The following is a 14,917-nucleotide window of genomic DNA, read 5'->3' on the forward strand; positions in this document are numbered from 1 at the left end:
GTGGCTTTAAGTATACCAGATGGTGCTGAAGGCAAGGATTTTTTTGCAAAGTAAGCGAAGAGGTAACAGAAATTTTTAGTGTTCTGTTGATAGTAAGATCAAAGTTCATTCTACAGGAAATTTATCATCACTTAGTTTCCTTTCAATAGTCATACTTAGGTTTTGTTTTATTTGCTATTCAAAATTATTTTAGCTATTCTTTTATTATTTAAGTACCTTTTTTGCATGTCTGATCTCATTTTATACTGCTTATGACTTACGTTTATGTTTTTTATCTTATATATGAGAAAAACAAACTACCAAAAGAATATGATTGTCAGTGAAACTGGACGTACCCTAAATGCTTTCAAGCACTGAGCAGGATCTTAGACTTAGGTTTATTTTTCTAGTATAGCTGTTTGAGCACATGTGATTATTTATATCTTTCTTTTCATTATTCCCCAAATAGTTTTACTAGTAAAAGAATTACTGCAGAAGCAGTTACGCCACTGTCTTGGTAAACCCAGACTGGAAATAGTGTACTCTGTGACTGATTAAGACTATACAAAACTACATGGTTTACTTTTGTAGGATACATTTGAGAAATTTTCTATAGTTGTTTGATCACTAAACACAGATTTTATACTTCATTTGAAATCTAGTTGAAATTGAAGCTTGACAGTGTTTATTGGATTGGATGACTTAATTGTTTATATGAAGTGGTTTTCCTCCTTATACCATACGTTAATAATCTTTGGTGGGTTGCTTGTCTTTGCTCCCTGCTTGCAATCACTAGAATGATTAATCGAGTTCTCTGATCAGCAAATTGCAGGTCTTTGTATCTGTATGCTGTTAAAGTTGTTTAGGGATGTGACTCAACTTCAGATGTGCACCTTGCACTAACGCTTTGTAGTAGTAGGACTGAGTAGTTAAGTTGCCTGATTGCTGATTAACGTAGTGACTGGTATGAATTATCAGCCATAGGATTGAGTAACTTTTTGACCTCATATGCAAAGCTTACAGTTTCTCTTGGCAACAAGGAACAAACTCATAAACACAGATATTACTGTACTTCAATAAATGTCTGATGTGCTGACAAAAGCATGTCCCTATGGACTAGGCTGGTTATCCCTTATTTGATGTAATCCTGGCTTGGGTGGGACTGAGATCTCAATTATTACTTTATTTTTGGTGGAGTACCATTCAAAGGGCAAGATATTTATTCAGCTGGGATAAATGTGCCAAAAGGCGGGGGGGGGGGGGGGGGGGGGGGGGGAGGGTTGTCGATGAAATCCAGAGCATATGCATCAGCATCTGAAACAGGAATAAGTGCCTAAATAAAAAGAAAAGGTGTTCTGAGGAGCAAATAGTGTGTAGTTCTACGAAGCATTTTAGACCTTTCGGTTTGGAGTTTACCTAGGTGCCTGTACACTGTGAGAATGTCCTGCTGGCTTTTGCCTGGACTGGCGCAGATGGGAAGTGAAGGGGGACAGGCACCAAAGCTGTGCAAGACTTTACTAGTTGAGTGCAATCGTGCTATACTTAACAGAAAGGGAACACTGATTTCAGCGCAGTGTACTGCAGTTGATCTACCTTTTAATTTTTCTAAAACTATTTATAGGGTAGTGTAACTCATTTTTGTAAAATACCCTGATCAGAAAATTCATACGTGGAGTGGAAAACTACTCCTTGAGTCCCAAAAGTGGATTTAAACTGCCTAGAGAAGTCTGAGCTACAGGCTGTAAACTGTGCTACACAGAAGTAATCTTGTGTTCTACCTAAACAACTGTGTAGCAAAAAAGGTAAGATTCAAGAGGCTAGAGAGAGCAAGCAAGCAAAAACACAACTCTAGCTAACGGGTAGGGTAGTCAGCCAGGAGTGGAAAGAGGAACCTGGGCGTTTGATTTCCCTTGAAAAGTGGTATCATTTTTACAGTCTTTATTGAAAGAACAGAAATGATTGCTTTTAAATATTCTACTTGAACAAAAGAGGTATTTGCAGCCATTTAATGTGCTTGTAAATGATATTGCTGGTTTCTTTTGGGACGACTATGTTTACAATCATATTTTCAGCACTTGGAAGTTACTGGTGATAATTATGTTGCTGGTTTTACTGAGAGCTATTAAGGTGCTTGGGACAAGGAATAGTTTAGGAATGAAAAGCAAGTCAAACTGCTAAAGAACTACCTTTAGTTAGGACTATGTAAACCAAAGCTGTTCAGTTCCTTTATGATATGCTTTCTCCAGTACAATAGCTGGATGGTCTATGATCTTGTTTGGTTTTTTAACTCAGCAGCCTGCCTTCATGGTGATACTGCCTAGCTTATAATCATTATCTATACATGACTGGTAAGACATGGACTTTATCTTCTGTCAGCTGCAAAGCTGAAATCTGTTCTTAAATCCTTTTGCTATTACTCTTCATTGACCTGTTTTTATTAACCTGTTTATTTACTTTGGTTGTGAAACCTTGTCTTGGCTTAGGAGACAAGATTTGACTACAGTTTTGCCAAAAAGCTTATCCGAACATCTTTGGAAAGGAGATATGGGCTGTTTCTGATGGTCACCAAGTGTAAAGTTAGGTGGAAATCATAGTTAACCTGAAATCAGTTGAAAGAAAGAGGACTGAAAGAAATAGTCATCTTTTTGTGGCAGTGATGAAACAATCATGGATTATTGTGCTTGTCATGTTGTCCATATTTCAGAAAGGGTTGAGATACTGAAGCAGTTTAAAACAATGTCGTAAGACATCTTCCTGACAGTGGGACTTTATTGCTCACTTTATTATCAGACATGTCCAAGACATGACCTGATCGCAGTAAGTACTTTCATGAGAAGGAAACTGCCGATTACAGTGGGCTTACTAGTCTATCAGACAAAAGAAAGATCTGTTTGTCTGTCTAGAAGGGAAAGCTGTCTTGAATTGGATATAATGCAGTATTTCTTAAATGAGGAAGATTAGTAGGAATCCTGCCTTGAGGTGTGACAGCATCTTTATCACTTGAAAAGACGTAATTGGTCTTCCACTTACAGAATGTATGCTGTAATTTGCCCAGTGCTTTAGGGTTGTGTTAATGCAGTAGTCAAACTAGATTATCATTACAGCTACATGTGAGTTTTAAATCCTTACTTTCTTCAAGTATTAAACTGACTTATATATTAAGACTCTGTAAAGAAAATACAGAGATAATTGTTTTTAACATTCATTAGTAATTGGTCAATTTGAGGATGAAGTGGGAGAACAAGACTTTAAATAATAAAATATTATAAATAAATTGATCTAAAGATTTAAACTGATGGAGTTGCACTAATGCAATCCAGAGAAATCATTTCTGCTGACTGGTTATAGTTTGCATTCAACACAGAAGACAAAAATCTCATCAACAAAATGTGATGTCCCTTATATTTAATTGCAATGTCATGTAACTGTTGAAGTTGGTGATAAAAAATGTGGTAGCTGCGTTCCACATTTCTTAAAACCTTCAGTGCCCGTGCATTCAAAGATCAGAGAAACTGTATTTCTTCTCAGACACTACAATTCAAATAGTATTATACTACATTCAAATCAAGCCTATCAGGTCAGACTCATCAGAGGCAGCTTAGTAGACTTGGCATCTGTTTCAGTTTTTTGGGTTGTGGTGGGTTAGCTTTGGCTAACAGCCAAACTCCCATACAGCTCCAGAATCTTCATCGTCTCAAGCTGAATGTGCAGTTGGAAAGGCTGTATGTTTCTGAAAGCACAAATGTATGCACTTGTAGGTGTGTCTGTAGAAGGGAATAAATGATATATACAAGCAAGACAAAAATTTTGAGCCTTCCTCCTTCCCTTGAAAAGACCACTTTTTCTGATGCTATTTCTTTCATTGCTGATACAATCCATGCTATAAAGATAGCTAGTAGCGTGGAATTAATATTAACGAGCTTTGTGTGGTTATATACAAATATAAAGGTGTGGTTATTCATTTATTTCTATAGAGGGAGGGGCATGGCAAAGATTACAGAAGAGGGGGAGCTCAGTATAAAAAGTTTGAGAACTTAATTGTTTTCAGTAGAAAGTGATGGCTCTTGTTGCAGGGAGATGGCTTATATTAGGTCCTAAGGTTCTCCCCAGGCTTCTTAATGGGCAGTCACAAAAGCCACGCTGCATAGGAACACTCGACCTTATTATTATGGCCCTAATTCAGAAAAGCTCTTCAAAAACTGGTGAAATTTTTTGGTGCAGCATTAAGTGTTTTATAATATAGAAAAACCTGAAAAAATAGGAAAAACTTAGTGATTGCCATAATAAACCTTTTACAGTCTTAAACTGTAGTGAAACACTTCACCGAAGCTAAATTTTTACTTAGGTAAGTGGCTAGCAGTAAAGAGTTAAATAAAAAGAATGTCATGCATGTGTATGCAGTTCTAAATCAAGAAGTGTTACATTTCCTTTGCTGGCAGTTAGCTTCTGCTGAATATACAGGATATATATGGTGAAGACTAAACCCTTCTGTTATTGGTCTGACATGTTTTAACAGAAGTGTGGCATGCTTGGTTGAAAAGACTGGAGGTTTTGACAGATCAAAGCATATATATTTGTGCTTACTGGATATTTTTCTGCTTACCTGTTTGAGTTCTATTGGCCAACTTTATTAACAGAAGTTACATCTGGAATTGGACTTTGTTCAACAAAATGTAATACATAGAGTAGTGGTATATGGTAGAATTTTGTCTAGAGTGCTTGCAGCAGAACTGTTTGGGGTTAGTGGTGGCTCTTAAGGCTCTTGATTGGGAAAAAGTGGATAGGAAACTGTTGAAAGGTGCCATCTTCCTGCTCTCATGTGTTAACAATTCTGTACTTGCTGCAGCTGTGAGAGATGGAATGATAAAGTTATGGAATGCTTTAGGTTGGAAGGAGCCTTAAAGATCACCTAGCTCCAACCCCGCTGCCATAGGCAGGGACACCTTCCACTAGACCAGGTTGCTCAAAGCCCCATCCAGCCTGGCCTGGAACACTGCCAGGGATGGGGCATCCACAGCTGCTCTGGGCAACCTGTTCCTGTGCCTCACCACCCTCACAGGAAAGAATTTCTTCCCAGTATCTAATCTAAATCAAACCTCTTTCAGCTTAAAACCATTACTCCTTGTCCTACCACTACGTGCCCTTGTATAGACTGAATATTGAATATTCAAAGAAATGCAAACATAATGAGATTTTTCTGCTGGAATTATTCTTCCTGTGCTTTTTGAGATCTTCCCCATCCTCAACCCAGCTATTCAACAGCCAACTCCTTTAGCAGCTGTGCTGAAATTTACCCTTTTCCCTTGCAGCTGTGGTGAGTCTCAGGGAATTAATGCTTCATGGGAGGGCTTGTGCTGGCTTTCTCCAGAGGTGCTCATAGAAAGAGAGGTATTTAGGAGAGCACGTGTTTCTTTGAAGTCACCTAATGTCCCTTTGCAGAAGGGAAGTAGATGAGGCATTGGTTCTGCCATTTGTTCACTTCCAGTTTCCCCACAGAGCCTGTGAAAAGTGAAGGTCTGGCTTGATCGGCCAGGCAATTAGGAGAAAGCTTTGTTTAGACTGTGACAATAAATATTTTCAGTTGTCATTGTTCACAGCTCTGTAATCTCTATTGGAAGATATTACCCTCAAGGAGGTTAATAAAGTTGTCACATCCTTTCTCCCTGCCAATCCCCAAATTCACAGTACTAAAGTAACTGCTTTTTCCTTGTCTTTTTTTTCTTTTAATTTTTATTTCCATTTTCTTTGTAATTAAGGGCAATTACTTCATAATGCCAAAAAAAGTACTTTAACAATAACATACATATATTCTATGTGTTGTAAAAGCATAAAAAGATAAAAAAAAAAAGTTTTTAGACCTTTATGTCTAGAATACTAGTTATGTAATATATTGGTGCAATGACAAACCAAATTGCTGGAAAAACAAGTGCAGTTTTGCCTGTAGTTGAAACAGCCATTATTTGCACTATCTGTCTTTTGAAGAACAGTTTTTTGAGCATGACAGCTGTAATATTGCCTTATACTGGTTTTGTTCATAATATTTAGTACAGGCTCTCTATTTTGTAGGTATATGTAGACTACAACTGTATTTTCACAGAAGCATTGAGTAGCTGTGCACTGGTGACATACACTACACTTCTCTATTGACCTTTCTTTTTTAAGTGAAATTGAAGTCTTTATTGCTCATCTTACTTGTTCTATTTCTATCAACTGTGAGACAAAACTGAAGGGTTTTTGTTGTAGCAGATCAACCTTGGAAACTTTATACATGGATTTTAATTTTGCTTATACAAGGTCTTATTAATAAAAACCTTACACTACAGTTAGGAAAAGGAACAATAAGAGTGTGGCCTGTGTTTTGCTCTCTATTTTGTCCATAATTGGGTAATTGCTTCCCATTTTTCAGTTTCACAATTAAAGATCAAGATGTTAGTGCTTTTCTGTCACTGTGACAAGCTGGGACAGTTAGTGGAAAGGTCTTGTGACATTGTAGTGTCTTCTGTATATAGCATATACTGGACTCTTGCTGCAGAGAATATGGGATGCTTTGGCCAGTAGTGGGTTAAGCTGGGCAAATCCAGATCTTGGTGTTTGCTCCATGAAAAGCCAAGTTTGTTGTAGCAGGATTTACTAGCACAGGCTCAGTGCCTTGTGAACACAGTGATGGTGTTTGTGGGGCCAACTTGTTCATGCAAACAAGTTAACAGCTTTTGTGCAGCAAAGAAGTAGTTATCTCCTGTGCCTGCATCCATGGCACAGTTAACCCCATCACAGCAAGACGTTCAACCGTAATTGAGAATCGACTGAGTTTACTTTTCATGAAACTCAGTAGTTAAAATTTTGAACCTGCTGTTAGAGAGAATTAATTCAAATAAAATCCTTTCATATTTACATTTCACTGGGGGTTTTGTCACCTCTTACTCTTTGACTTTCTTCGTTTAAAGCAAAACTCATCATGCCTTCCTAGTCTTGCATCAAAAGAGTATTGAACTCTTGCAACACAGTCATGAATCAAAAACTTGCGCTTATTCTCTGCTATTACCAACAGTAACTGTTTGACTCCTTGTTGTTGCCAAATCAAGCCAACACACACAAATTGCTCTGGTTTCCACCATTAATGCATCTCTTCAGGTCATCCTTTTTCTGTTGTTGTTAAAAATACAAATAGATGTTTCTCCTGAAGAAACTGATAATTATCCAAATAATGTGTGTAAGCACCCTTTGAATAAGGCATACAAGCACCCTCTGAAAAAAAAGACTTCATGTGAGTGAATTACATATGTTACTCCTGTCAGAAACATGACATGTGTGGGAAAATTGAACCATGTCTGTTATAAGAACTACAACAGCTTTAGCTTTCAGATTGCAAAGAATATTTTCATGGCCCTTAAGGATTGGAAACCCCTCACCCCTTCCCTTAATAAAAGCATAAATTCTGCAAAAAGAGAAGAGACCACCTAAGAAGAAATTGAGATTGGCTGTATCAGTAACTATGGGTTTAACCTAACCTTCATTCAGATTATTTTCTTGAAGGATCTGATTAATTATTATTTTATTATTTACAGGTCTAATTACAACCACATCTAGAAAACTAGATCGAGAGCAGCAGGGAGAGCACATACTGGAGGTAAGTAATTTCTTTAGTTCTCTGAAAAACAGTGACTGTAAGTTTATTGTTCTTTTACAGAGAGTTAAGTTTACAGTGCTTGATTACAATATAAAGAATTTAGAGAACTGGATTTCAGAAGTAGTTTACTTCTATGTTCAATATATTACAATGCAGAAAGTTACCTATCTTATAAAAACAGTGTGTTGGAACTTTTCCATAAGAAAAGAGTTAAGATACAGATTGAAGGCAATCTTTTTGTTTGTTTTTATATCTGTAAACCAAGATTTTCTTTCAAACAGTATAAGGGCATGACTGTTAAAAGGAGTGCGATTCCTTTTTTTTATGATTTTCCTGTGTAATTATTGGAATAGCTATTCCAGTCTGCCTTTTGCTGAATAGACCTCTGAAAAACAAGTGCAGAATCTTCTATTAAGATTGAGAATACAGACAGATTGTGAGCTGACATTTTTTCTGGGTAACATATTTATCAATCACATAAGTAGATGAGTTGCAAAATAGGCATTATAGAGTCAGAGTCCAAGAGCATGAAACAAATGATGTAATTCTTTTATTTAGCTTCATTTAATTGATTGCCTGGAATTTATGTGATGGCTATTCTCGTTGGCAAACAACTTGAAATTAAAACACATAGACCACTGTGTGTCTTCCAGTTTCACCATGTTGTCATGCAGTGTGACAGCATTGTACTTCACCTGCTATGAAAACTTAATGCTCACAGTGATATATACTTAGATTTGTCTGGAACCTTAAATGTGCCTCTCCTCCGGGATGATAGATAAAAGACTGAAATGTGAGCCAGCAAAACTAATGTTAAAACTAGAGAAGCAAGTCTGGACTAAGAACTTGTGAAATCTGTAAAAAAGTTTTCTGATAGGAATGCAAGGACTGCATAGACTTGGAGGGGAATGTATTCCCTGATAGTACAAGCTGTCCTTTTGCAGAGCTCCGGTGTATATGCAGTCTTCCTGGCCCTTTTCTATCCCTTTGGTGCATTGCAAGCTGGATTAATGCAGCTGTTGGACCATATTTGAATCATTATTTTCATTTCTGTGTCAGCTTTGCAAAGAACTTTGCACCTAAGTAGCAGTACAGTGGAGTTTCCTCTTTAGTGTGTTTCTAGTAGTAGTAGAAAAGTTAAGTGGTAAATCTGATTTAGTGCTAGACATGTTATTCCTGCAAATTATAAAGTCATTATATTATTCTCTTTTGAAATTACCACCTTAAATTTGCTTGTGTCAGTTTCCCAAAGCACTTCATGTCAGTTATATCTTATTTTTTGACCACTGCTATGTATGTTGGTTATAAAATCCATATCTCATGACTTTTACTCCATGCATATTGTGCTGGCTTTTGTATTAGATTTACACAGTAAATAAAATGAGCTGTGGGTTATTCTCTGACCTTGAAGCCACCTGGCACAGTATGGTTTTGATTGCTTATACCATATCCCTGGAACAAGGTGGCTGTATCCAAATCGGCTGTTGAGAATGGTGCTTGAAATTGTGCGAATTCTCAGGCTGCAGCTAGGCAATGGTGTGGCAGCGTGCTACAGGCTCTGGGCCAAAAATTACGCCAGAGTTTACACTAGCAGTGTAATGTTGTGGGCAGTTGTCTGCTAGCAGTCATGCCTGCTAATTTAACCTTAAGTTATAACAGATAACATGTGCAGAACTCTGACAGTGTTTTTTTTAAGGTTACAGTTCACACAATGGTACATAAATCCTCTTGATTTCAGCATTCTCTATACAGATAGCAGATGAAGCTGATCGTTCTTTAATTTGGAATATTGGTTATTGCTTGCTGGTCTTGTTTATATTTCTTCATTCTTCCTTCGCTTTGAATCTCAGCTGGTTGTTAACATTTTAAATAAAAGTCTGTGAAGTGTCCAATGGAAGAACTCTTCAGTGTGATACTGATAGACAACATGTCCCAAAGTAGCAGTTTTCCCATTTGTTGGCTTTATGTTTACAACTTTGAAAATAGTTTGGAAAGAAACCCAGAAATGCACAGAATGGTGCATAAATGTTATGAGCCAAATGCTGAGCATCTGGTTAATTAATTGAGCATTGAAATCTTGACCAGATGGGTTGGTGGGTTTATTCCTTGTTTGCTATTAAATTTGATCCTTGATTGCACTCATGCTTGCATAGTAGTAATTAATATGTTCCATTCTTTTACTCCCAACTTGTAACTATTTTCTGAATGGCAATTGGTACTTTTTTTATGCAGTTATTTTAAGTTAGCTTCATGTTATTCTCTCATATCTGCTTGTTATGTCAGTAATGCCTTCAAAACTGATGCTGGATTCAAACAAAACTAGATTTTCCTCCAGTTTGCCATTTTTTTATCTGCTTGCTCAGGGCACTGCTAATTTTATATTAACAGACAAATTATTCTGTACCATTTGGAATTTCCTCTTTCCTCTTTTGGGATGTGTTTTGATTCTTGGGGTTTTTTTTGGTTTTCTTTGAACTGAAAGATATGTGGTGGTGTTCTATTACAAGTACTGAAGGGAACAGATATTCATGTATGTGGAAATCCTACCATCTGTTAGAGATGAGCATGCAATTTGCATTTCATGTTGCAGTTCATGTGTTTCATTGTGATATTTCTTGGTTTATGCTTGCAAGTTATACCACATTGAAAATGTATTTAAGTTTGGGGGTTTTTTCCCCTAAAATAGATGTGAAAGGGCAAAAATAGAGTATCTGATCATGTCCTCATTCATGTCAGTGTAAAACCATTTTTTCATCAGGGATTCAGTCAAGTCTTCCATTGGTATTCGTTTCTTTATTTTGTAGCCATATTATCCTTAAATCCTTACCTTTTTCGAGTCAGATTTCCCAAGGCATCCTAAGAATCAGTGAAGGAATTCACCACCCACATTCATGAAGAAAAACACTTGTTCTCCCCAAATTGTGGTGGGATTGTTGGAACTGGAATACTCTTTATCAGTGGCGTGTAGGGTTTTTTGTTTGGGTTAAGGGGTATTTTTTTTTTTAACACCCTCCACAGCACTGATCTTAGAATCACAGAATCATTTAGGATGGAAAAGACCTTTAAAATCATTGAGTCCAACCATATATCTTCCTTGTTTTTTCCCAGTGCTACTGTAGTGACTGAGTTCTGTACAGTTGCCTCCCAGCAAAGACTTGTTTCTTTCTTTAAAACTCAAAACCAAAATGAAACTGCAGTAACACATTTCCTGCATAATTTGTTAGAAACATTGGGTGTTTGATTTTTTTAAATCATATTATGCATTCCTCTATAGCTTTGAGAAGTATCACATAGAATTAGATTAACATACCGCAGTTTATCAGTTCCTCTAATTACAGGAGAGCTGGCGTAGGTGACACTCAGACATCCCTGTGTGTTTCTATGTAATAATAAGGAAGGTAAATTAAGTTGGGGGGGAGTGAGTAAAAGAAAATTAAGGGGAGACCATAGAAAAGCTGATAAAGTGCTACACTGGGTCATAAAATTGTTTTTAAATTGAGACACACAAGGATTAAAATTTTACAGCTATAACAAAAAACAGCCCAACAGCAAAGAGAAAGTAAGGAAAAGAACATGAAAGATTGAAAAAAAAAAAAAAAGGAAAAAAAAAAAAAAAAAAAAAAAGATGTCTTTACCCATCATTATTCCCTGTCTTTAATGCCGATTTGTTTTTTAAAAGATCCCCTTCGGAAACTGAGATTTAGCTAAACTTCTAGAGGTCAGGTAATACTGTTATCAGTGAAGAATTTGTTTTGTTGTTTTGGTGGGTTTTTTTTTAAATGCTTTGTGTAATAGAAACTAAACACTCTTTTGAAAATATCTGAGGTCTGTCTCAGCCCATTAGCTTGTATGTGGGTGGCAGGATACAGCCAGAAAATGATGGGCCTGATTCTGGAACTCTTCTCCTAACCAAGGTCTTGCAGGAAGCAGGAACAATAAGCCCCCTATCTTTTTCTTTGAAATAGACGCTAAAGTAGTTTATATAGGCTCATATTTAACCCCTTATTAACCAATAAGGGATTAATTAGGTAAAAGTCAAGGTAATAAGGTATGATTCCTGTAAATGAACTGGTTTTCCATCTGTTCGATCCTTTTCCAGTAGATAAGAATTTTTTCCTATTTTCTGACTTCAAATAAACATAACTCTTACTATATTTTTATTCACTATCCATGCCAATAACATCAGATCAGTCATATAATTAATTTTATAGAAGATTTCATACTAATGTCTTGGCTTTTTAGGAGAAATTTTGACTATTGCTGGAAGACTAGACTTGGTTCATTTCCCATTTCATTTAGTTTATGGAAATAGATTGTTCTGTGTTGTCTTAAAAAGCAATTTTTTCAGTGTCTTTCAAACAATATAGTGATTTTGTCTTGAAATATAGGGGATTTTTAGTGCATAGGCCTGTCAAATGATGAAACTTAAATTCTTATGAATTGCATCTTTTGAGGTTTGAAATCAAATTGTTAAATTGAAAAGCTGCAAGGAAACACTAGGCTGAATTAAGGTATTATTACAGTGAAACTGTTACCAGAGATACTATACTTGTGTGCTGTTCCTGTACTTAAGTTACTATTTCAGTCACAATGCTGCAAAATAGTGAAATATATTTTATGTATATCTGTCAACTCCTACATGCCATAAATCAAGCATCAAAATACTATGATAGTAGCTGAATAGACTTTTGGTAGTGCCTTTTGTAAATGTTCACCAAATAGCTTTAAACAATGGTCTTTAAGTAACTGAAGTTAGAGAATCACTGTACAGTTGTCGTAGGCAGTTGTAGGAAAATCTGATTTCAAAAGAGCATTGTTGGAAGGACCATGTTTGAATTAGGTGCTAACCATATCATTTTTTTATAAAAACAGGTAACAGTAACAGACAACGGTATTCCTGCAAAATCAACAGTTGCACGGGTGATTGTGAAGGTCTTAGATGAGAATGACAATAAGCCTCAGTTCTTGCAAAAGTTCTATAAAATCCAACTTCCAGAGCGTGGTAAGCCAGAACGAGAAAGAACTGCCAGGAGAGAGCCGATCTATCGAGTTATTGCTACAGATAAGGATGAAGGCCCCAATGCAGAGATCTCTTACAGCATTGAAGAGGGTGATGAACATGGCAAATTCTTCATTGAACCGAAAACTGGAGTGGTTTCATCAAAGAAATTTTCTGCGGCAAGGGACTATGATATCCTTTCAGTGAGTCAAAATCTTGTATATCATAAATATGTGAAGTGTTCTTTTATCTGTGTTCTCATCACTTCTTACTCAGTAGCTGGCAGATGAGTGACTGCAGTATCTGAAGGAAGAAAGCTTCAGCAAATCCCAAGTATTTTTCTGTGTGCTTGTGGTTTGTTTGTTTTGTTTCTGAAGGATGATTTCAGATGTTTGTATTGGGAAAGTGAATCAAGAAGCTGTTGTTCTTTTCCAGAACTTGACAGATAATGAACATGATGAAGGAACATAAACAATCAGTTTGACTCTCTTTCAAGAAGAAAGCAAAATAAAAGTGAATTTATGTTAACACTTTGTGCTTCTGTCAGGTGCTGCATACTTTTTCTCCATTGCTGCCCAGATAATGAAGGGCAAGTGGCACTTTGAGAGACACTTAACCTTTCTGGATATATCTCACACAAGCAAATGTGCTTGGAGCTTATTATTACTTTTCCATTTATGTGACATAATGATTTATGTGATCCTGTAACCTAAAAGATGTGTCTGTTTCACAGATTAAAGCTGTAGATAATGGTCGTCCACAAAAATCATCAACAACGCGGCTTCACATAGAATGGATTCCAAAGCCTGTCCCACCCACAGAGCCCATTTATTTTGAGGAAGCATTTTTTTCTTTTACGGTGATGGAAAGTGACCCAGTTGCTCACATGATTGGTGTAATAGCTGTTGAACCTCTTGGAACACCACTTTGGTTTGACATAACGGGTAAGGATGACTTAAGGGCTTTTATTATTAGAAACAAATGAATGGAGTCTGAGATACTGGAGGGCTCATTGCAACTGGGTTTCTTAATTGCTTATCTAAATAATGCAAGATTTTGGCATTCTTTAGCTGTAGATGCATACTTTTTTCCCTCAGTTTCTTTATAAATCAAAATGACTGAAATTTTTATCAGTGCCACAATATATCAAAGATGAAAATCACCTTGCAAAACATCTGCTTTGCGACAGTTTTGGTAGTGACTTACGAATATTGTTTCAATGGAATTAAAACATAGTCTGTAGAATAGGGAAAGAGATAAAATGGCAGTTTTCTACAAATCAGGATAATATACCCAAAGAGAGATTATATTGTTCACGCTGATTTTTTGGCCTCTGAGCTGCTTCTCAATTTGCTGTCCCTTAAATCAGTACTAAAAGGAAAGCTTGCAGTGTTCCTAACCCCAGCAAACTTCTTCCTGTACATATTCTTACTATGTCACACCTTAGCCTTTACCATTGAAAAGGGAATTTTAATTAGTAATATGAATATACATTGATGCTGTGGTGACAAAATGAGTAGTACTTCTTAATTTTAGACTTAATAGACCTATGAGCACCAGGAATACACAGTGTGTTCATTATATAGCTGATACCGAAAACAAGTTTTGTCGTGTGTTACATGCTTTAGAATCAAGGAGAATAGCACAGCCTTGTTTCAGGAGAGGTATCTTGTAGTGAACTGTTTCTGGTCTTAAGATAGCCCTATGAGATCAGGATTTTTCCACCACATTTGCAAGAGAAAGAAGGATCTTTTTCACCTTGGTTACTGCTGAAAATTTTAGCTAAGATTATGGTGTTAAGTTGCTGGAGAGAGCATTTTTTGAACTATTTCTTAAAAATTTAGTTATTTTAAAGGTCAGGTTTGCTCTTAGGTGTTTCTTAGGGGATGCTGAGAACAGCAACAGTTAAAAATAAAGTTTGTAAAAACTGATACATGTAGCAGGAATATATGTCAAATACTTGAGGGTGTTCTCAGAAAACTTCCAAGCACATGAGAACAGAGACAACTTTTCCCTAAACGCATGCTTCATGCATGAACAACTTGTGATTATATCATTGCTAATGTATTAGATATTTACATACAGGTTTTTAAATGGTTCTTTCTAATGGTTCTTTCTAGTCTGGAAAAAAATATATCTAGTTCCTGTCCAAATACATCATAGTTGAATAAAAAGTGTTTACATTTAGACAAACCAGGGGGTTAGAGATCTATACAACTGTGTAGAGGGAGTAAAGAGTTCAAGAGACCTTCTTGCATTATCATAGGGGCAAAGCTCTCTGCATCAGAGGTATTTTGGAACTGAGGCTGCTC

General features: G+C 36.5%; 1 protein-coding gene across 8 annotated transcripts in view; it reads left to right on the plus strand.

The window, feature by feature from the left end:
- Window positions 1-14,917, plus strand: part of FAT1 (FAT atypical cadherin 1) — a 112,160-nt gene that overhangs the window by 50,021 nt on the left and 47,222 nt on the right. For all 8 annotated transcript variants that reach the window (XM_014281583.3, XM_055706175.1, XM_055706198.1 and 5 more), the window contains exons 4-6: window positions 7,545-7,606; window positions 12,479-12,808; window positions 13,339-13,549. In XM_014281583.3, the coding sequence (XP_014137058.2) occupies window positions 7,545-7,606; window positions 12,479-12,808; window positions 13,339-13,549 (603 nt within the window). The remainder of the gene's footprint in view (window positions 1-7,544; window positions 7,607-12,478; window positions 12,809-13,338; window positions 13,550-14,917) is intronic.

The sequence above is a fragment of the Falco cherrug genome, chromosome 1 (assembly GCF_023634085.1).
Source record: "Falco cherrug isolate bFalChe1 chromosome 1, bFalChe1.pri, whole genome shotgun sequence".
In the NCBI taxonomy this organism is placed as follows: domain Eukaryota; kingdom Metazoa; phylum Chordata; class Aves; order Falconiformes; family Falconidae; genus Falco; species Falco cherrug.